Source organism: Vipera ursinii (genome assembly GCF_947247035.1).
Source record: "Vipera ursinii genome assembly, chromosome: 8".
Lineage (NCBI taxonomy): Eukaryota > Metazoa > Chordata > Lepidosauria > Squamata > Viperidae > Vipera > Vipera ursinii.
In genome coordinates this window covers 3,836,532-3,860,629 of record NC_139519.1, presented here as the reverse complement: position 1 = coordinate 3,860,629, position 24,098 = coordinate 3,836,532, and the positions used below count along the sequence as shown (strand labels likewise).

At 42.6% G+C, this 24,098-nt stretch overlaps 1 protein-coding gene across 1 annotated transcript in view; it reads left to right on the top strand.

Annotated features, from left to right (window-relative positions):
- CDS2 (CDP-diacylglycerol synthase 2) overlaps positions 1–24,098 on the top strand; it is a 48,104-nt gene that overhangs the window by 2,377 nt on the left and 21,629 nt on the right. The window contains exons 2-3 of the mRNA XM_083368348.1: positions 22,179–22,312; positions 23,223–23,319. Of these exons, the coding sequence (XP_083224474.1) occupies positions 22,179–22,312; positions 23,223–23,319 (231 nt within the window). The remainder of the gene's footprint in view (positions 1–22,178; positions 22,313–23,222; positions 23,320–24,098) is intronic.

The following is a 24,098-nucleotide window of genomic DNA, read 5'->3' as shown; positions in this document are numbered from 1 at the left end:
AGGCAGCGAGCCCTGGCGAGGTCATCCAGTGGTGTCAGGGAACAGCCCACAATGTCTTGTGCTGTGCTCACCACCCTCTGTAATACTTTCCTATCCGCGGCTGTCAGACCGGCATACCAAACCACAATACCATACGAGAGGACGTAGTTATAATTAGTTTTTGGTTCTGGATATTGTGTGAAATCAGTCCAGCAGTGAAGATTGCTGCTGCAAGCCTAGGCAAGGGTAGCCATTTGAATGGATTGGGAGGGGGCTGCATCAAAGTCCCAAAGGGGAAGTTACTGATGGCAGTTCATGGAGGTGGCTGTGGTTATTGAGGATCCAGGAAGCTGGGAAAGAAGGATTGGGGAGCATGGCGTGTGTAGTCTGCCCAAGAACATCTGGCTGGCACTTCAAAACGGAAAGTACAGTTGAGAACATTTTGGCCTGGTCCAATGCTTGCCTTTATCATAATGCATCTCCCTTTCTACCGCTACTGGACCCGACAGGTTCTTTGGAATAGGTCTTAAGGAGGATTCCAACACACGTTTCAATAAACTACAATAAAACACAGGGTGGACTTTCCCCAACAGTGGTGGAAGTTTCAGTTCTACTGTGACGAGTTTACGACCTTAGTAATGGGAAAAAGACCGAGGAACTTTGGCCCCAATTTTCTGCTGGGTATCTTTAACCTTCAATATTTTGTTGAAAGATAAATCAATTGCCCAACATGAAAAGGCTTTTGAGGGAAGCGTTGTTTATCTTTGTACACCTTAGTGTGCTTTCTTCACATTCACCCAACCCCCCTGGAAAGACATCACCCATTGATTCCAAGTCTGGGAAGTAGGAGGCTTCTTGGGGGTACTTAGGCATAGGCTGTTGTGATTCAGGGTCAGCCTGTGGGTTCGGCAGTTGGGTCGGACGACTCAGAGGAGGAGGAGGGGGGTGTTGGAGAGGTTGCTCAGGGGGTTGGAGAGCTTGCTGATGAGAGCCCTCAGCCAGGCTCCTCCCACCTGGTCACCACGCAGACCCAGCTGTGTGAGCCTGACAGCGTGGATGAAGATGACCCACAGCTGGCCCTGTTCAAGAACGCCCGACGCAGGAGGCAGTCAATCAGGAGTAAACAGAGGAAGGCAATGGGGCACCTCGGAAGGAGGCAGAGAGGCCACACCTTGAACTGTTTAAAAGGGGAATGTGTGGGAGGGCTGGTTTGCTGAAGGCAACCGTTTGAATAGCTCTGTTTCATGGTTCGTGTTTCTGTTTGCTCTGTTTGCTCTGTTTTATGTCAATAAATTTGGCAGGCTTAGTTCCAGCCTCTTGCCGTTTTGTAAAGGGGTTGTCCCTGCCTTTTCTACAGGGCCAGTAGTAGGCTGGCACAGAACATAGGCACAAAATCTCGACCCGTTACTATCTTAAATGGGGTGAGTCCAGTACTACTGTGTAGTATTGTAGTCTACCTCTGCGAAAGGCAGGAGATCAGCCCAGTTAGTCTGCTGGTAGTTTACATAGCGTCTGAGGTACTGTTCCACCATTGTATTAGCTTTTTCAGCTGCTCCATTTGTACACTGATGAAAAGCCAACGAAAGCCCCTGAGTCGACCCAAACAGTTTAACAAACTCTCTCCAGAATGTTGCAGTAAACTGGACACCCCCTGTCAGATATAATCCGCTTCAGGGCTCCAGGGAGCCAATATATGTATTTCAAAAACATCTTGGTTAGTTTCTGGACAGAGGGAAGTTCTGAGCAAGCGATGAAATGCGCTTGTTTAGAAGATAGATCATAGATGCATTAAGAAAGCTGATTCTTTGTGGTGAGAGAGAACAGCAGTAAAGTATTTAATCCCCTGTCACTGCAGATTGAAGCTTTGAAGCTAGGGGTGACATAATACCAGTCTTCCAATATCTGAAGGGTTGCCATAAAGAAGAGGGGCTCAACCTATTCTCCAAAGCACCAGAAGGCAGGACAAGAAACAGTCAAGGAGAGCAAGCAATCTAGAACTAAGGAGGAATTCCCTGACAGTGAGAACAGTTAATCAGTGGACCGCTGATTGGACCGCCATTTGTCTAGCTATAGTATATAGGGCTTCCTGCCTGAGCAGGGGGTTGGACTAGAAGACCTCCAAGGTCCCTTCCAACTCTGTCATTCTGTTATATGAGTAGATCATTTCTAACATTTGGTTCGGAGAAGCACCCTCTTTTTTTATTGGTGTCCAAATCTAGGGGGCGGTGCTCATCTCCATTTCCTAGCCGAGAGAGCCAGTGTTGTCCAAAGACATTTCCATGGTCGTGTGGCCAGCATGACTATACCCTGAGGCATAGGGAACAGTTTTACCTTCTCACCGAAGTAGTACGTATTTATCTACACGCATTTGCATCCTTTCGAACTGCTAGGTGGGGAGGAGCTGTGCCGAGGAACAGAAGCTCACCCGGTCATGTGGTGCTCGGGGCTTGGACCTGGGCTGTCAGCTTTGAAGGCTCGAGCTATTAACCGCTTTAACCACTGAGCTTTCACAAGCCCTCTTCTGAGAAGCATTCGAGATAACAGAATACAAAATTGCTCATCTTATGTGCATGTAGCTGGAAGCAAGTCATGCGGGGTTCAGCATGGTGTCCAACATTACATCATGTGGCCATTAATAGCAACTTTTTTTAGAAAGGAATGATTACAGACATTTCTTTCATGTTATGGCAGCTCGTTTAGACAGTGATTCAACAATTTGCTGCATGAAAGCTTGTTTCAGCATTTCTACTCTGTGGAGCAGCCTTCTGCAACTCGCTCCCCTCCAAATCTTGAAAGACCCTAAGCTGGCTGGGGATTATGGGAATTGAAGTCTAGTACATTCAGAGGCTTGAAAAGGCTGCTTAAACAAGATAGAGTAAAAAAAGCAGAACTTTTTTCAGTAGTTGAAATTATTCCAGTAGTGGGAATATTTTTAATAAGTAGACATTGGGAAAGATATTGGAGAAACATTAATATGTGCAGATGCTGGATGAAGTCAGGGCAAGGAGTGAATACTTATTGAAAGAAGTGAAATGGCTGTATACAGGTAGTCCTTGACGTACGACCACAATTGAACCCAACATTTCTGTTAAGTGAGACATTTATGAAGTGGGTTTTGCCCCATTTATGACCTTTCTTGCTAGAGTTGTTAAGTGAATCACTTCAGTGGATAAGTTACTAACCAGGTTAAGTGAATCTGGCTTGCCCATTGACTTTATAATAATAATGTTGGAAGGGACCTTGGAGGTCATCTAGTCAAAACCCCCTGCTAAGGCAGGAAACCCTATACCATTTCAGACAAATGGCTGTGCAGTCTTTTCTTAAAAACCTCCAGTGTTGGAGCATTCACAGCATCTGGAGGCAGGTGGTTCCACTGGTTAGTTGTTCTAACTGTCAGGAAGTTTCTCCTTAGTTCTAGGTTGCTTCTCTCCTTGACTAGTTTCCATCCGTTGCTTCTTGTCCTGCTTTCAGGTGCTTTGGAGAATAGCTTGACTCCCTCTTCTTTGTGGTAGCCCCTGAGATATTGGAACACTGCTATCATGTCCCCCCTCACCCTTCTCTTCGTTAAACTACACATACCCAATTCCAGCAACCGTTCCCTGTATGTTTTAGCTTCCAGTCCCCCAATCATCTTTGTTGCTCTTCTCTGTACCCTTTCTAGAGTCTTGACATCTTTTTTACATCGTGGTGACCAAAACTGGATGCAGTATTCCAGGTGTGGCCTTACCAAAGCATTGTAAAGTGGTATTAGTACTTCATGTGATCTTGATTCTATCCCTGTGTTAATGCAGCTTTGCTCATCAGGTGGCCACAAAAGGTGATCACATGACCCTGGAACACTGCAACCGTCATAAATACGAGCCAGTTGCCAAGCATTTGAATTTTGATCACATGACCGCGGGGATACTGCAACGGTTGTAAGTGTGAAAAGCCATCATAAGTCACTTTTTCACTTGTAACTTTGAACGGTCACTAAATGAATTGTAAGTCGAGGACTATCTGTACATAGGAGGATTCTTCCTCCTGCTTTGTTATTTGGAAGGACAAAGACATACACTACATGAGATAAATGCATGGTAAACGGGGCATCTGAAGAGTGTGCATGCTCAGACAAAAGAGATGCTGATGGAATAAGGTTTATGTAGAAACGTGGTTGAGCAGCACAAAAGAAGCACATTGAACAGCCTGAATCGCAGGGCAAGTAAGTGGAGGAAGTGAGTCCGGAGGAGAAAATTCTAATTGGAAGGAGATGATAAAATCCTCAAAAGGAGAAAGGTTGGCAGATTAGGGAGCCCAGAAGAGTGTGTGTTGTGGTTCATGGACAAGATGGAAGTAGTTATGGTGTGTAAGGGCAGAGACATCTGGAGACAAATTCTAAACTGGGGGCCTCCAGACTTGGTAGCTTTAAGACTTGTGGACTTCAACTCCTAGAATTCCTTAGCCAGCAAGTCTTAAATTGCCAAGTTCGCAGACCCTTGCACTAGATCAGGGCTCAGCAACCTGAAACAATGAAAGAGCCACTCGGAACCGGTTCCCTCACAAAAGGAAAAACTGGGAGCCACAAAAAAATGTGTGCACATTTGCGTACATGCGCACATGCACAGAACAGGGTTTGACTGAAGAGTGGAGCCAAGGCGAGATAGGCACCTACCCTGCATATTTGAATTGATTGGTTGAACTTTTAGTCCCACTTTTTTTTTTTGGACTGCACATGGCAGAGGACTGGGAGCCGCAGGTTGCAGACCTGTGCACTAGATGATACATAAACCAGATTTAGTTAGATTTTCTTTTGTTTTCTGCCTTTGTTTTGTCATTCTTGTTTTCATTGCTTTGCCTAATGTTCTTTACCGGGAAAGGCACAAGTACGATGGTGTGTTTCTGTGTCGAGAGTGAAAAAAAATCTAAAGCCATCAATTGGTGATAGAAGTCAAAGGACTATTTTTTTATATTCCGAGTTTTGTTAGTTTATAATATATGATACAATGGAAATACAAAAGTAAATAGTAAAAGATGAGGAATGGAAAAGAGAGTAGAGAAGTGATGTAAGGGAGGAAAAAAGGAAAAAAAGGCACTAACCTCTGACTTCCTTTGGTGCAATAGAACAGGGGTCTTCAAACTTGGCCCTTTTATGACTTGTGGACTTCAACTCCCAGAATTCCTCAGCCAGCTTTGCTGGCTGAGGAATTCTGGGAGTTGAAGTCCACAAGTCATAAAAGGGCCAAGTTTGAAGACCCCTGCAATAGAATATCAACTTCAAACCTCAACTTTTTACTTGTACAAAATAATATAAACTAGCCATTTCAATAACATTAAATCTATCTAATTGGTAAAGCCCAAAATCAAAGTTTCATTTTTTTCCACCTCAAGCACAAAGTCCAGAAGCGGTTTCCACTTAGCAATAATAGTATTCTTTTCTTTAACCAGTACAGTGAGTTTAACCATCTCTGCCAGCTCCGTCACTTTTTGCAACCATTCCTCCGTTGTGGGAATCGACGTGGTCTTCCTCTTCTGAGCGTAGAGTACTCTTGCTGCTGTCAACATGTATAACATCGAGGTTCCATATATTTTTTTCCAGGTCTTTCTCCATTAGCCCCAAGAGAAAAGCCTCTGGTTTTCTTTCTATATTCACTTTAAGAATTTTCTGTATTAACGTATGAATCCTGCTCCAATATTTTTGACGTCTTTGAAGTATTTTTAAGAAGAGCAGCTAAGATGATGAAGGGCCTGGAGAGAAAAACACATGAAGAACGGTTGCAGGAATTGGGTATGGCCAGTCTAGAGAAAAGAAGGATTAAGTATGACATGTGTCACCTGCAAATTTGATAAGTTCCCTTTCTATTCCCTCATCTAAGTCATTGATGAAGATGTTGAAGAGTCCTGGGCCTAAGACGGAGCCTTGTGGTACCCCGGTGCTTACTTCTCTCCATGCGGATGTTTCAAAATAACATTTGCTTTCTGTGGTCAATTTTATTTCAGGTAAACAGCTTCTAATTAAGTCCATGTTGCAAGCATGAGTTTCTGTCTTCCTGTTAAGAAAAATTGACTTTCATGGAGCATCACGTCCTCCCAAATAATTCAAAATAGAAGAAGGTTGGGGGGGCCGAACAAAACTTTGTTTTTAACTAAATTAGTTATTTGAACTTCAGTAGTCCCTTTCTGGATTATGTTAGGGAAATCTGTGGACCTTCCCCATAACAATGTTTGAGTAGGTTCTGGAGTATCTCTTAAGGCAGGGGTCTCCAAGCTTGGCATCTTTAAGATTTGTGGACTTCAACTCCCAGAATTATTCAGTCAGCATGGGTCCACAGGCCTTAAAGTTGCCAAGTTTGGAGACCCTTGTCTTAAGGCCATATCTAGCTTATCAGGATTAGTTATGTATCACTTGAGCTATGCCTAGAATGCAGCTGGTACCCTTTAGGAACTGAATGTGGAAAGGAACACTTAGTCATAGTAGATAATCTATTTTCCAGGATATCTGTATGTTTTCTGATTGAAGGACTGACAGTTTCCCCCCAAAATACAGCTATGTGGTATTGCAGAATAAATGTGTGGTTTATTCTTATTTCGTTCTCTGACTTTCTTGAGCAGACTGATAGCTTCAAATTCACAGTCTCAGGAACAGGCTCCCAAATAAGAGTGAAAATATCTGAACTTAAAATGAAATATGGTTCTTTTGTAGGTCAAGCAACACACTAACGTTTTACCCTACTTCTGTAATGCATCCTTTAGATACCACCTGATACCTAGGTGAGGTCTCACCAATGTTCTCTTTGCTTACTGTTGAGAAGAATTAGGTGTTGTGTGCTTTATTTATATACTACAATTTTGAGAATTCGAAGTTATGATGTAAGTATAATGTTTACACTGGTGGGACTGATTTTAAAACAGTTTAATCTTTTTGCAAGAATTCCCTCATCTTCTGCATTGATCTCAGGGGTGAGTGAACTTATTATTTATGGCCAGAAAATTCAAGGTTGCTTATTATCACAGAGCAACTATTAGTTGATGTTTTTAAAAAACCTTTATGTAGGAATAGGCAGTTTCCAGACTTTTAAAAAAGGAGTCTTGAAATGGCAGTCACATGACATAAATAGTGTGTGAATCTGGATAAAAGGCAATTGTTTTCAGCTGTTCCTTACATTTCTTATAATTGCAAATTGTGTTAGTATGATGTACTGTTCATTGTAAGGACATAGGCATAGGATGCAGTTGTGATTACTGTGTGACTATCAAACCCCATTGGCTTTTTGGACATTACTGCAGTGGATTTTATGTGTACCTGATCAAAATACAGAATAACAGTTGGAAAGGGCCTTGTAGGTCTTCTAGTCTAACCCCCCTGGCCAAGCAAGAAATTGATCTCTTTTATATATGGCAATTGTGATATAGTTTATTTAATGACATAATCACAAAATGCATAAAGGAGGTCATGGACATAGTTTTTACTGTTGTGCTGTTGTTTTTTTTAACCAAGGTTTGGGGGATTATCCCATCTCTGATGAATCCAGTAAAAAAAGGGTTCACTGGGTTTGAAATGAGCTTTGATGCACATTTTGCTTGTTTTTCCATGGTGTTGGTCTGAAGATGCGTGCCTGGCTGAGGAATTCTGGGAGTTGAAGTCCACAAGCCATAAAAGGGCCAAGTTTGAAGACCCCTGCTCTAAAACTAATTCAGATTATGTGATCATAACCTGGCAATCATCTAAGATTAGCTAGATTTAAACAGAAATAGAAAGAAAGATAGGGGGCACTATGGCTCAGTGGTTAAAGATGCTTAACTTGTCAACTGGAAAGCCAACAGCTCAAGTTCAAGACCTGAGCATGGGTGAATGAGTTAACTCCTGTTAGTTGCTCAATCTCTTGCCCGCCCAACAGTTCGAAAGCAAGCAGATGCAAGTAGATAGGTATCACTTGGGTGGGAAGGCAACAGTGTTCTGTGTGCCTTTGGCATATAACCATGACCATGACCATGGAATTGTCTTCGGACAACGCTGGCTCACTCAGCTAGGAAATGGAGATGAGCATCACCCCCTAAGAGTTGGATACAGCTAGAAAAGAGAAACCTTTACCTTTACTTTAAAGAGGAAAATAATGGCATTGCTGTGGTTTCTCGATTTATGAAGGTGTGCAAAATCCAAGAAGGAGGCCCTGGATCAGGGTCTGTTGCCACTCCAGTTCATTCCAGAATTTTTGCAGTCAGCGTTCCTGCAGACAAGGTGATGCCTAGATGAGGACAGATGTTTCCTAACTAGGCATCTTGCAAATGTTGGAAACGGCCATGCTGACTGGGAAATCTGGAAGCCCAAAACATCTGGAGGGATCCAGCTAGAGAAGGCTGCTAATCAAGTTGGAACAAGTCATGGGCTTGCACTTTCGTTCTTGGAAGTATGCCCTTGCAAGGTGATGGCTTCTCCTGTGACTCCTTTGCACTTACCTGGGTTGTGATACTTGCCCTGGGCAGGAAGATTGGGAGAGACTGATAGGTGTTTGGGGTGAAAAGGATTCCCACAGTAGATTATATACCGTAGGAAGGGCAGCAATTCATAGCTATCAGTGTGGGTTGTAGTGGTCTCTGTGGTTGTTGCTGTTATTGCTCCATTTCACACACACCCTGCTCAATCTGAGGTTCAAACTGGGACGACTAATAATCTTTCTGCCCTGTATTGTGTTAAGAATTCATTTAATAAGAAACAACTCAGGGCATCTAGATTATGCGCAATATCTGGATGCAATCAATATGTTTATTTAACAAGATCAGCAACTCAGGGCATCTAGATTACTTGCAACCAACAGTCTGTGTCAGTCTGTCTGTCTATCTTTGTCTATCTTTCTTATGTCTGTCTGCCTACCTACCTACCTACCTACCTATCTAGAGCAGGGCATCTGGATTATATGCAACATTAGACACCACCAGCCACATTCTTCGTTTCTGTGCTTTGCTCTTGGGGAGTCTCCGTTCACCGTGTGGTCTGTGATCTGCAGCGTCCCAGAAGAACGCTCTTTCTTTGGATTCCGCTTCCTGTAAGTGCCAGAAAGGGCAGCTTATTGTTCTTTTGATTCCAGATGGAAAATGCTTGGCTTAGAAACAAGGAAGCCAAGAAGAGGAAATACGTGCAATTCAGAAAGAAGGTTAGGGATGGAATAAAATTGAGTGGCTACATGTTAGACAGTCTTTGGTGGAGCAGTGGGCTAATGCCTCCTTAAGTAACACCAGCTGCCTGCAATTAGTGCAGGTTCGCATCCCACCAGGCTCAAAGTTGACTCAGCCTTCCATCCTTCCGAGGTAGGTAAAATGAGGACCCAGATTGTTGGGGGCAATTAAGCTGACTTTGTAATAATGCCGCTTGGGGTGTGTGTGAAAGCCCTAACAAGCAGGCATATACATAGAATGAAGGCTACTGCTAAGCTTGTAAGCCACCCTGAGTCTTTGGAGAAGGGCGGGATATAAATGGATTTTTTTTTTTAAAAATACCGGTAGGGTTGAAAGAGCTGAAAAGGCAGAATTGGATTTCACGGCAGGAAAGAGCTCAGGTGGCTGCCACAGCAGGTATCCTTTTTTCCCCCCTCCCCAAATTTCTTCAGATTCTTTTCCTTGCAGAAAGTGTTGTCCGCATACGTGATCACACCTCTTAGAGTCCTTGAACCAAGACATCCTTGCTTATTATTCCTCTCTGGGAAGACCTATGGCTGTAAGAGCTGTATATCTGGGAACCGATAGTCTTGACGTTTTGAGTAAGACCAGGCAAGTTCCAGCATTTGGAAACAGGCCAGAATTCAGTTCTGGCTTGGAGCAGAATTTCCCCCTGAAACAACTTCCCAAATTTGATGCTGATAGAAAAAAGGTGTAGTAAATGCTTTATTCCGATATTTCTGTTTTCTGAGTTCTGCAAGAAGAGGAGGCATCTTACTAATCTCAAGAAAATGTTGTAAGCCACAATGCTGCTTGTTCAGTGGAGCCTGAGAAATCCCTGCCTCCAGAGGTTTGCAATCCTGAAATAGACCAAGAAAAGAAAATCGCTGTTAGCAAGGAATAAAAGATGAGCAACATCCTGAGGTTTTATTCTGGTGTGATTTTATCCAAGGATAGATTTTGCCTGTATTTATTTGCAGGACTGTTAGAAAAAAATATTTTTCTCATTAAAAATAGAGACGATCATTTTCCTTTGATTTTTCTCATTTTACCACGCAAAATATAACTCCATTTTAGACTTTTGTTGTTGACTTCCGCAATTAGGATCTTGATGTCCACGGAGTACATTCTAGGGAATGCTTTTCCTTTTATGGGATTCTGCTTCAACTAACTTACCCTTCGTGTGTGAGAGATACATTTTTGTATGTGTGGTTAAAATAAACTCACAGGAACTTAAGGCTTTTCCTTTCCATCAGCCATACATAGTTCAACATTCAAGAAATGCCTGCTAGATGAACTGAAACACTTTTTTCCTTCCTTTGCTTAGAAAATCATTAGCAAGAGAGAAGATATTTGGAAACCAAGAATATCTCATTCGTGAGCAATCACGCTGATGGGTTACTTGGCAATAAATTCACAGATTTTTCTGGAGGAATATTTAAACTAAATGGGGACAGTGAGTTAATTGATACAGAACATCCCTGTTCCTGGCAATCTAAAATTTATAGCATTATCAGTGCATGTAACACGTGTGTGTGTGGACAAGAATATTTACCTTGCTGTCAAGCAAAATCAAGCTTTTAATAGCGAGTGCCACACCACGTGCACTAACCAATCAGGTGGTAAGAAAATAGGGGAACTCAGGCACCACACAGGTTATGTAGAAAGTAAACACAGGGTCAGTCATAAAGGACTCAAATGTCTATACACCAGTGCACAGAGCATGAGCAACAAACAGGGTGAACTAGAAATTCAGGTAAATGAGGGCAGATATGATATTGTTGCCATTACGGAAACATGGTGGAATGAAACCCACAAATGGAACACACAGCTAGAGGGATTTAAATTATTTAAAAGAAACAGACCAAATAAAAGAGGAGGTGGAGTTGCTCTCTATATAAAAAATAACTACATCTCTACAGAAATAGAGCACAACAATGATGAAAACTGTCTTGAATGCATTTGGGTCAATATAAAAGGGGGAAAACGATATTGCCAGAGGTGTATACTATAGGCCACCCAACCAAATAGAGGAAATAGATGAACTTTTTGCTAGTCAGCTAACTAAGGTATCACAATAGTAATGGGGGACTTTAGTTACCCTGACATCAACTGGGAGACAGACTCTGCACCAAGTGGAAGATCAAACAGATTCCTGACAAACCTAGCAGACAACTTTGTCTCCCAAAAAGTAGAGAAGGGAACTGGGGGATTTGCTGACGACACCAAGCTGGCAGGAATAGCCAACACTCCAGAAGGCAGACTTAAGATACAGGAGGATCTGGACAGACTTGAACACTGGATGCTATCTAACAAAATGAAATTCAATGGTGAAAAAAGTAAGGTTCTACATTTAGGCAAGAAAAACCAAATGTACAGGTATAGTATAGGGGGTACCTTGCTCAATAGTAGTAACTGTGAGAGGGATCTCAGAGTCCTAGTGGACAATCACTTAAATTTGAGCCAGCCGTGTGCTGCAGCTGCCAAAAAAAGCCAACAGTGCTAGGCTGCATTAACACAGGGATAGAATCAAGATCACGTGAAGTACTAATACCGCTTTACAATACCTTGGTAAGGCCACACTTGAAATCCTGCATCCAGTTTTGGTCACCACGATGTAAAGAAGATGTTGAGACTCTTTCTAGAGTGCAGAGAAGAGCAACAAAGATGATTAGAGGTCTGGAGGCTAAAACATACAAGGAACGGCTGCTGGACTTGGGTCTGTCTAGTTTAGTGAAGAGAAGGGCGAGGGGGGACATGATAGCAGTGTTCCAATATCTGAGGGGCTGCCCCAAAGAAGAGGGAGTCAAGCTATTCTCCAAAGCGCCTGAAGGCAGGACAAGAAGCAACAGACGGAAACTAGTCAAGGAGAGAAGCAAACTAGAACTAAGGATAGTGCAGAGGAGGTGTCTCAATCTGATATGCTTCAGATTCAAATGCTTCCTTTTGATCTTGTGAGGCTTGAGGGTCTGGAAAAAGTGCAGAGAGGAGCAACAAAGATGGATTAGGGGCCCGGAGGCTAAAGCATATGAAGAACGGTACAGTGTCGCTTTGCAAATTACTGAAAAGCGAAAAGAAACAACAATCGGGGGGGAAAAAACCCTTAAGTGAGCAGTCGGAGGCAGGCGAATTCACGTTAGCCACAGCTGACTAGGATTTCCACTGGGTGCCCTTGATTACCAAGACACGGAATTAATATGATATGGATTTCCAAAGTCCATTCCTACTCTTATTATTCTCTTACTCTCCTTCCAAACTAGGACATTTCAATGGCTGTCCATCAACTGGTGAAAGTGGGCCATCTGGAGAGGTGAGATGGTGCCATGCTAGCTAAATGTTAAGCGAAAGCATAAAGAATTAGTGGTTTTTGCCTCATTACGTGTGTACTGCATAGTTGTATCCCCAACTCCCAGATAACGTCAGCAGTATCTCCTTATTGTTTTAGAAATGATAAGCTCTCATTGCCTTCTGGGGGAGGAGAACGGGAGGTTCAGCTCTTATTATTGCATATGGCATTACAGAGTATAGCGTTAGTGCATAAAAATTCACAAAAACAGCATATAAAATGCATGTTGTTGTTAGCTGCGAAGTCGTGTCCGACCCATCCTCCAGGCCTTCCTGTCCTCCGCCATCTTCTGGAGTCCATTTAAGCTCACGCCTCCTGCTTCAGTGACTCCATCCAGCCACCTCATTCTCTGTCGTCCCCTTCTTCTCTTGCCCTCAACCTTTCCCAGCATGAGGCTCTTCTCCAGTGAGTCCTTCTCATTAGGTAGCCAAAGGATCTGAGTTTCAACTTCAGGGTGGATCTCCTCTAGGACTGACCGGTTTGATCGCCTTGCAGTCCAGGGGACTCACAAGAGTCTTCTCCAGCACCATAGTTCAAAGGCCTCGATTCTTTGGTGCTCAGCCTTTCTTATGGTCCATAATGCATATCAAAATATAAAATACCAGAACAGTGAAGTATTATAATAACACACTTTGAGTGATAAATAATATTATGAATAGAATTAAATAGAATGCAATGTAGACATAGCCTCCTTGTGGTGCACCCCGGGCAACGTGCTTTTGTCATGGCTAAATAATCTACACATTCCGGCTGCTCAACTTCACAAGGATTTCCCAGCTAGAAGAAGCAGCATGAATACTGAAGAAGGGTGAGCTATGCCAAGTATCCATCCAGCGCCAGGCTGGGGAACCCTGGATTACAAATCTTGGCTCGGCGAACGCTGCCCTTTATTTGGGTTCTCTGCAGCTGCATGACTGATGAATACTGTAGCAGCCCAGGAATGGGAATTGAATGGAGGTCATTCCAGTATTTTGAGCCTGAAATAGATGGGAGGGAAGGGGACCATCCTTGGAGCAAGGCCATCAATAAAACATTTAATAACACCCGTAAGACTGCAGGATGACATTTCTGATGTGGCTGTGTTTTGTGTGCTTTTGTTTGCCTGTCCAGAATGAAAATCGCACCATGTCCATATTAGGTAACTCTTGTCAAAGGTCTCCACAAGATTGCCTTCTCCTGGGTCGATGCGGCTTTACCTGATAAGATAAAGGCACTCCTTTTTTTCCTCTGGTTCGCCCCATTTGCCTGAGAACAACCGGCTTTCTGTCTCAGTCTATTTTTAACATTTTTCTAGAGACAGCTCAGGTAGTTCTCAACGTACAGCAGTTCATTTAGTCACCATTCAAAGCTGACCGTATTATGTCCGCTTTTTACGGCCGTTGCAGCATCGCCATGGTCACGCGATCAAAATTTGGATGCTTGGCAACCAATTCTTATTGGTTGGTCCACGTGATCAGCTTTTGTGACTTTCTGGCGAGCAAAGCCAATGGGGAAACCAGATTCACTTAACAATTGTGTTAGTAACAGCTGTGGCGATTCATTTAACAACTGGCAAGAAAGGTCATCAAATGGGGCAAAACCCATTTAACAAATGCCTCACGTAGCAACATAAACTTTGGGCTCCATTGTGGCCCTAAGTCGAGGACTACCTGTATTGAATTTTGACCCAGAAATACATGAGTACTTAGTACATTTATGGCACTGGGATAATTTAGAAACGGCCTATAGCTGGAAAAGGAATCCAGAAGTTGAGTTGGCAAATTTATTGGGATGGAACTAAAAGAGGGAAGCCGATGAGGCTTTTGCTGAGGTGATTTTCATGTGGAATCGCTCATGGCGCAGAATGATAGGGGTTAGTCCTTGACTTCCAAGCATTTGAAGTTACAATGTCACTGAAAAAAAGTCGAGTACTTCACACTTAACGGCCTTTGCACCATCCTCATGGTCACTTGATCAAAATTTGTGGCTTGGCAACTGGCACGTATTTATGGTGATTGTAGTACCGCAGGGCCCTGGGATCACCATTTGCCACCTTCCCAGCTGACTTCCAATCAGCCAAGGATAATAGCTCGTCAACCCTGGCCGAAAAGGTCATAAAAATTGGCTTGCTTAGCTATGGAAATTTTGGTCCTAATTGTGGTCACAAGTTGAGGACTAGCTGTATATTAAAATGAGTTTTCTTTCTAACAGTGCACAGTAGCTTCTGTGTTAAATGGCAAGCTTGAGAAGCAACAGGAAGCGTTTATTAATCAAACAAGCTAAATGTAATCTGCGTGCCAGCTGTCTAAAGGATTAAGCAGTTGTACACTCCACATCCATCAGTGGGAAATGTCACCACCAACTCTTTGCAGGTAGTCCTCGCTTAATGGCTATTCCTTCAGTGACCAAAGTTACAGCAATGCTGAACGAAGGGACTTAAAAGTTTAAGGGACTTAAAAGTTGCACAATCACTTTTTGGCTTCTATCTACAAATGGACACCAGCTGTCCTTACCACCTGGCCCTGCCCACTGTCCCCAGGCCCGCCACACCATATAGGAGCCTTGTACTGTCTGGGTCCTTCTTCTGTCGTGCATTCTTTTGCACTGGGGTTTCTCTTGCAAGACCTCCATTTGCACATTAGTTAGGGCAGTGATGGCGAATCTTTTGGAGACCGAGTGCCCAAACTGCAACCTAAAACCTACTTATGTTGGGTGTGGCCAATTGAGTGGGAGTGGCCCATGTAACGGCAGACTGGGTGGGACTAAAAAGTTCAATCAATCAATTTCAACTTTGCAAGATCTTTTTTTTCCTGCGAGAAGTTGAAATTGATTGATTGATTGAACCTTTTTTTATTTTTTGCACATGGCGGAGGCCTAAAGTGAAAAGGTTTTATAAAACCCAGTTGAAGGCCTATGACTGGGGCGACACCACGCGTGCCCACAGAGAGGGCTCTGTGTGCCACCTGTGGCACCCGTGTCATAGGTTCGCCACTACGGAATTAGGGTCTCCGCTCTTTCCTTCAGATCTTGTTGTAACTGAGTCCATCCGCTTGGCTGCTGGCTGTCCTCTTATTCTCTTGCCTTCCCACTTTCCCAGCATCAGATTCTTCTCCAGAGGGCTGGGTCTTCACACAATGTGCCCAAAGTAGGATAATCTGTTTCTTTCTTGGTTGTCCATGGCATTCTTACCCATAAACATATATTTACGGACATACCTGTGTCACATCTGTATCAGTAGTTTCAAAATTGGGCATGTTCATGTTCAAAGCCAATTGTTCTTGATCACGTTTTCACTTCCAGCAAGGTGCCGATGAAAGCACTGTGCCTAATGCAATTTTAATCCATTTTTAAAAATCCTACCTTGTGTGGTTGCCATGATGGCTGATACTGGTAAGCCTGATTCGGCCTATTAGGGTTTGAGGATGGTGGGGTGGGAGGTGGGGTGGGGGAGGAGGAAGTATAGGAAGTTGTCCTGCTTTGTGTTAGTCTGTCAGCCCAGTTTTGTAACAAACACCAGGAGCATCAGAAACCTTGGGTATCATTGTACATGAGTGAGCAGAAGGCAGTTGCTATGGAAACACCTGAGTTGGACCAATAAGGAGCATCTCCCTGGCCTTTCTAGTCAGCTGCACAAACCAGTGATTGGCAGAGGAGATGGAAGGAGGGCCGGTTAGCTGGCATTTTGATTTTTGGATTGCCTATTGATTTTCTTCTCCCCCATCCACATGAGGCACATTCCTGTATAATTCATGGTGCTGTAAGAATCCATCCATCCAAGAGATGCTCTGATCTTGCAGCCCCTCTAAGGCCAGCCCTCTTCAGACCTCATCAACCTGAGCAAAGTAAATAAGCTGCACAGACAAAGCTCTGCTTGGTAGTTCTGGCTGCAGAAAGTTTTTCCCCAAACTATTACTGTTACCTACTTATTTTTCTTTTTTTTTCTCTGTACCCATGTTTTAAGAAATGTTTAAGGGTGATCTCTGATTGCAAATGAATTAAAAATGCAAATAAAACACATCATGTATGATTCTGTTAATGTGGTAAAGAAGCAAAAAATAAAATATAATAATAATAATAATAATAATAATAATAATAATAATAATAATAATAATAATAATGTGACCTTACCAGGGCCAAGTGCAATCAGAATTGAGAAATAAAAATTAAACTACAATTAAGATTACACTAAAAAGCAATCAAAACAGTATACACTGTGATTTATTTTATTTATTTATGATTTAAAAAAATTGGATAGAACTGGATAACTCTGTGTTTTGCATGTTTAGTTTCCCCAGCCCACTACTCAAGGATGAGAATGTTCTATTTGGCCTTGAACAATTTGACCCTGATCCATTTTTGTTCCTATTTTTGTTTTTTATTTATCCCACGCTTTAGTAAAATTTCCAGCAAGCTAATGAGTCTATGAACAAATAGACTTTTAATTATAATGTTTAGTGCCATCTTAACTACCTTACCTTGTTGTGGGCAGAAGAATTAAAGGCAAGTGAATTGATGGGCCTAAGAAGGAGGTTCTTTGCGCTGGGAAGTTATTGTCGCAGCTATTCTCAGTAGTAGTTGCAAGCATTCATATATTGTGCTAAGCTGCCATTGGTTTAACCATAGTTTATTAAACTAGAGTATGTTTGCTGATTTGCAGAGTCATAAAGTTGTAAATCAGATTGGGCTTCCAGTTTGATGTTGTGGTGGGACGGGCACAGGAAGACAGGCTCCGTCTTTCACGTTCGATTTCGCCCCACTGGGGACCCTGGAAAGTGTTGAAAGTTGCCCCATAGAGGTGACAAACAAGGAGGGGGCGCTTGTTGATTGCAGGAGGGTGGCAACCCTTCCGTTTGATTCAAGGAAGCCCTCCAAACTAGCAGGGGAAAGACTGGCTACATTCGTGTAGCTAGTCAGAAGCTGCTGACAATGGAAGACAATAAGCACTAACAAGCAACCTTTCAGCAACATGGATGAAACTGGGTGAGACCCTAGCCTGTCTTTATGACTCTTAAGACTTCTTACTGGAAAAAATTGCCCAAGGCACCCTCCCCAATGAGAGAGGGAAGGGGAATTTCCACCCCATTCCTTCAGGAAAAGAGGCGAATTAATTACTTGGGGGAAACAGAAAATTACAAGATTAATTTGGAATTAATACACATATATGGCTTTGAAATTTGGGGACTAAAAGTGCTTTTGAGGAAAAAAAAAGAGATTTGAAAAGCTTGTAATATAAGTTTGGATTTAAAAAGCTGGAAAACAGTGCTAACGACATTAGTGGTGAATGATGGCACTACAATTTGTTATGTCTAAAGGAAACTTGGTTTGAAGCCCAGATTTAGATAAGATTTCTTGCTGTCCTTGGAAACTTTCACTTTTGAAGACTGCAGCTGGGAGAAATCAGGGACCAGCACATATTAAACGGATATATCTTGCATTGATAGAGATTGACTCGGAAACAGAGCTTGTTAAGGATTGTATGATAAAATGGGCCCAAAACATCCAGGAAGTTATTACAATGGACATGTGGGAAAAGATTTGGGTGAGGAACGTAAAATTTACTCAAGCTCAAAATCTAAGAGAGAACTTTTACAAAATGTTTTATAGATGGCATCTAGATCCTAAAAAGCTTGCAAGTATGTATCCGAATTATCAGCCTAAATGTTGGAGGTGTGGTGATGAAGATGCAACATATTTTCACATATGGTGGACATGTAAGAAGGTTAAGGCTTTTTGGATAAAAGTCTGGTGGAATATGCAGAAGATTTTTAAACAGAGGATAAAGTTTTGTCCGCAACTTTTTTTGTTGGGAATAATTGTAGACGCTACAGTTGTGGACACCAAGCTGATGTTGAACTTAATTACGGCGGCAAGACTTTTGATAGGCCAATATTGGAAGAAAGAGGAACTGCCGACCATAGAAGAGTGGACTTTAAAGGTTTCCGACCTGGCAGAGATGGCGAAGATTTCGGCCTATTTGAAAGATCATTCGCAAGAACGTTATATTATGGAATGGAGAAAATGGATTGAGTTTATCCAGAACAAGTATAGGGTTAAGAAGTTTTATGTAGCATTCGAATAAGTCTTCTTTCGTTTTTTTTCCTTTTTTTATTCTAGTTTTTTATATATATTTAATATTGTTAAGGTGTGTCTTATCCTATATAAGCTAGAGAGTCATGGATTTTAGAATTTATAGTTGTTAGTATATGGCTGTTTATGATTGCCTTTTTATATATATATACCTTGTATTTAGCTCTGGGAAGTCGGGGGGGAGGGGGGGTGGAGGGAGGGGAGGAGGGAGGGAGGTTGGGGGGAGGTAGGGGGGGAGCAGGGAGGGGGAAGGGGGGTTTTTTAAAGGAAAACTGTATTTTAAAACTTTTCAATAAAAAAAAAAGACTGCAGCTGGGAAAAGGGGGGGGACTCTTGGGCTGCTTATCGGTGTGGCAGAAATGATGCACTACTTTGAAACCTGCCTGCCTGAACTATGAATATAACTATTAACTGACTTTCAGAGCTCTGTTGTGAAACTATTTCCCTGCAGGAGAAACACATATTGCTTGAGATGATGGAGTATTTTGGATTACAAATCTTTGATTGATGAACAATTTTTATTATAAAGACCATCTACAAAAAATGAAATGGAAGTCCCATACTCAGCTTTAAATGTAAAAAAACCCCCATCTCTAACACTTGTCCCCAAGGTCTTCAGTTTGATATACGCCAAGAAAATATGGATGAAGATCAGAAAGAAATTCACTCCACATTGAAATCAATACAAGAGACTATTGCTTTAGCTCGTGAAGAGACTAGAAATAACACAAAGGAGATAAAAGAACAATTTTCTAATCTAAATCTACAAACCCAGAACATGACTACAAAGAAGGAACTAGCAACCCAGAAAATAGAAGGAAAACTAGAGGAAGCAGATCCAAAGATGGAGGACCTAAAGGAAGGAACTAACTGACAGTTAGACCACAAGCTACTACTTGATAACATAGAAAAACGTGGCTTAGACAGCATCACCACCAGATGGATTCGTAGCTGGCTGACCAGCCGTACTCAGCGTGTGGTCCTCAGTGGAACCGCATCTACACGGAGGGAAGTGTGTAGTGGGGTGCCCCGGGGCTCGGTTCTGGGCCCAGTGCTCTTCAACATCTTCATCAATAATTTGGACAAGGGGATAGACAACACCAAGCTGGCAGGAATAGCCAACACTCCAGAAGGCAGGCTTAAGATACAGAAGGATCTGGACAGACTTGAACACTGGGCACTATCTAACAAAATGAAATTCAATGGTGAAAAAAGGTTCTACGTTTAGGCAGGAAAAATCAAATGCATAGGTGGTACCTTACTCATAGTAGCAACTGTGAATGGGATCTCTGGAGTCCCAGTGGGCAATGGCTTAAATATGAGCCGGCAGTGTGCTGCAGCTGCCAAAAAAGCCAACACAGGGACAGAACCAGATCACGTAAAGTGTTAATACCACTTTACAATGCCTTGGTAAGGCCACACTTGGAATACTGCATCCAGTTTGTTCACCACGATGTAAAAAAGAGACTCTAGAAAGAGTACAGAGAAGAGCAACAAAGATGATCAGGGCACTTGAGGCTAAAACATAAGGAACGGTTGCTGGAATTGGGTATGTCTAGTCTAATGAAGAGAAGGACGAGAGGTGACATGATAGCAGTTTGAACAATTAACCAGTGGAACAACCTGCCTCCAGAGGTGGTGAATGCTCCAACACTGGAGGTTTTTAAGAAGAGACTGGACAGCTATTTGTCCGAAATGGTATAGCGTTTCCTGCCTGAGCAGGGGGTTGTACTAGATGACCTCCAAGGTCCCTTCCAATTATGATGATGATGATGATGCAGCCTTCACTTCTGAGGTAAACCATGGGCTTATTTTTCAGTTTTGGACACATGAGTCAAAGGTAGGATCCAGGCTTGTAGAAATGGTGATACTCTGAATTGATGGTGCATTGCACGCATGTCTGGTTAATCTCTCCCTTTGTAAAATTGATTGAACTGAAATAGCTCTCTCTTTCTCTTTTTAAATCAAGAAAGCCATAGAAACAGCTAACAATACAACTGGGAATATTGTCAGCAATATCTGGTTTCTGCCTTTGTCCTTGTGAATTAGGGAGGTCCTTTCTTTCGTATCTGCTGATACCAACAAATACTGCCATTTTAAGAAATAATTGGGTGTGAATAATTTACTTACTTTAATCTACCATCTTTCTCCACTTTAGCTGTAAAGTTGCTACCTGGCAATACACAAAGTGGGTGCATTTAAAGTAACAATTTCAAAATTTAAATGCATTCACTTTGTGTATCAGAATCAGAAAAGAGCAGCAAAGTTGATTAGAGGGTTGAAGGCTAAAACATATGAAGGATGGTTGCAGGAATTAGGTATGTCTAGTCTAGTGAAAAAAAGGACTGGGGTGACATGATAACAATATTTGAGTGCCTGCCACAAAGAAGAGGGGATCAACCTATTTTTCAACGCACCAGAAGGCAAGATAGGAAACAACGGATGGAAGCTAATCAAGGAGAGAAGCAACTTAGAACTAAGGAGAAATTTCCTAATGGGGAGGACAATTAACCAGTAGAATGGCTTTCCTTCAGAAGTGGTGGGTGCTTCATCACTGGAGGTTTTTAAGAAGAGAGTGGACAGTCAGTTGTCTGGAATGGTGTAGTAGGGGGTCCTGCTTGAACAGGGGGTTGGACTAGAAGACCTCCAAAGTCCCTTCCAACTCTTTATTCTGTTAAAATGCAAAAGATTGCCCAATTGACCAGCTGATGTTTTGTTAGCGGTCCACTAACATTCCTACGATGCTATCCTTAGGATAGTGCTGTGTTCTCCCAGTCCTGGCTACCATGAGAATTTTTCCTTCTCCTTAATGAATCCCTTATCCATGAATGAAGTCCATCCTTCTAGCTAGGATTGGTTTCAGAGGCAGGATTTGAAAGCAACGTTTTAAGATTGGTGTCACAAGCAGGATTTACAGGAGAACTTAATATTAACCACGCTTCATCTCAATGCAGGGAGGACACCGTCATGGATAAAGTCACCCGAAAAGACAGGGATTTCGAGGTTTGGAGGACTGGGTTCCCATCTTAATGTCAGGGCTGGTGGGTTCAGCCCTCCTTTCCTTTCAATTGTATCACGAGTTTCAAGAACTTCAAACAGAATCAGCTATGCCAAAACACCTTTTAAATTCCATTCTTCCCCCTACAAACACTTTCAAATTGTCCTGATCAGCTTTAGATCCGCTTTCTTCCAGTTCACAATTTCCGCTCCCTTATTATTTTTATTTTATTTATTTTAATTCCATTTATATCCCACCCTTCTCCGAAGACTCAGGGCGGCTTACAAGCTTAGCAGTATCTTCATACCTATGGTTAGTTTTGTTGGTGGGCTAACAGGTATTCTTCTAAACACCCTAATGCAGCTTACTTGCTTGCTTTTGGCTGATCCCCTTGCCGTCTTTGCATCCCTGGTCACGGTGTGACCTTCTCAACACAGTCCATTTCAAAAGCTGTGAAAGCGTTGCTGCTCTGCTGACTCGCTCATCAAGCCACCCTGAAGAAGCTGTGGCTAAACCTTTTGTGTGACGGCGGGGTCCAGCGTAGCGTTTGCTCAGAGTCGGATTGAAGCAGGCTTGAGTGGCTGGATGGCAAGCAACCTTGAGCTGCTTCTGCTGCCCGTGCTGAGTTGCTGGAAACCCCTCACTGATCTTAATTTGCAGGAGTTGGAGCTGGAGAACAAGGTGGATGGAGGAACTGCATCGAATAGCGAGAGCAAGTCGGAGGCTGCCCCGGCCCCTTCGGTCGATGACACCCCTGAGGTCCTCAACAGAGCACTGTCCCATCTGTCCTCAAGGTACCAGGATGTCAAAACGCTCTTGAGTGTTCGGGTTTCCCCCCCCCTCTTGTGGGCAGCTATCAATTGGCTTTGCCTGGTGGACCATCATTCAGATGGCGGTAGCACAATTGCCGACAGCATCCACCTCTTTTTCTTGTTAGGTTACATTGTGTTTCAAAAATTCTCCCAACTGAGTTCTGACTCAGGAACACACTTCACACTTCACCATATGCTAGGATCAGGACGAGGGATATTTTCCCCCAATGGCTTCATCCAGACACCGACAGTGGTCTCCTCACTACCAATCCAACGGAGAAGACATCGCATGCTTCGTTTGGGTCATAGCTTAACATGTGCTGTAAATGGAACCAGATGTGGTTTATTTGGTAGCCGTCATGAAGCAAAGCATGCTTTATATAGTTTGTGAAGCCAGGTGGGGTCTGCATTGGGGGGAAAAGAGGCAAGTGGTGGCTTTAGATTATTTGAACCTCACGTTCCCTAGCTGACATTCAGTATATCTGGGGTTGTCCGGTTGTTGCACCAATCCATAAAGGTTTGTTCCTCAACAATGTGTGCACCACACTGCTGATTTAGAAAAGTTCAACCTTTAAAAAACAGAAGAAAATTCTATATCAATATTAAATCTAATTTCTAAAATGTCAATAAACATAGGGCTGCTTGAATGGTATGATTAAAATTAAGTGTGTCATCGATAAGACACTTATGTCATACATTGTATTATTTTATAATATAAAAAAATCTTCTGGCTTTGAGGTTAATGCTTAATATTAAGTATTCCACTGTATTGTTTATTATTGTTTGTAAATGTTAAAGGAAAAAACAGAAAAGGAGGGACAGATTGTATTCTAGTTGTGCTGTTGAAATCAGAGCTCTCCAGAGTTCAAGCTTGGTTCCTCCTCTGTTGCAGATGGAAGAACTGGTGGGTGAGAGGCATCCTGACTCTGGCCATGATTGTCTTCTTCTTCATCATCATCTACTTGGGACCCATGGTGTTGATGATGATTGTAAGCTCTTGTTGTGTCTGAAAAGAAAATCTTGTGTCTCTGGGAGCTGGAGGGCTTTGGAGAAGTTCCATCCTCCAGATGGATGGGTGGCTTGAATCTCAGGTTAGAAGGCAATCCAAATCCATGTCCGCGAGAGAGCCAAGTGGGAGGGACCATTTGGTTTTCCAGAATCCAAGTTCTAATCACCCTTTTGCTGTTTATTCCAAACAAGTTTTTAAAGTGCTTAAGCTTGTTGTCAACGCTGCAAACATTGGATGTTTTTGCTTTGACAATATAAGAGGCAGCCTCTTCCTTTAAATTGTTTTGCTCTTAGAATTAGATGAAGCTGGGGGGAGGAGAATGTTACCCTGGTTGTTTTTAATAAGATAAGAAATGGCACTTTATAGAACGGAAAGGAAGCTTTGCCCTTCAGACTGATTGGAGAATGTGATTCATGACTGCTAATTGGAGGTATTAGGTGCTGAAGGGAGGGGAATTCAGATCTTGGCATGATGTGATGGTTCCGACTAATGAAACACTTCAAAGAACCTTCAGGCATTGTTTATTCTAAAGAGTCTATAATAATGAGAACAAAGTGTCAGCACGGCATGTTGAGATGCCAAGATCTGAATTCCCCTCCCTTCAGCACCTAATATCTGGCACAGTTCCCTCCTCCAATTAGCAGTCATGAATCACATTCTCCAATCAGTCTGAAAGGCAAAGCTTCCTTTCCGTTCTATAAAGTGCCATTTCTTATCTTATTAAAAACAGCTGGAGTAACATTCTCCTCCCCCAGCTTC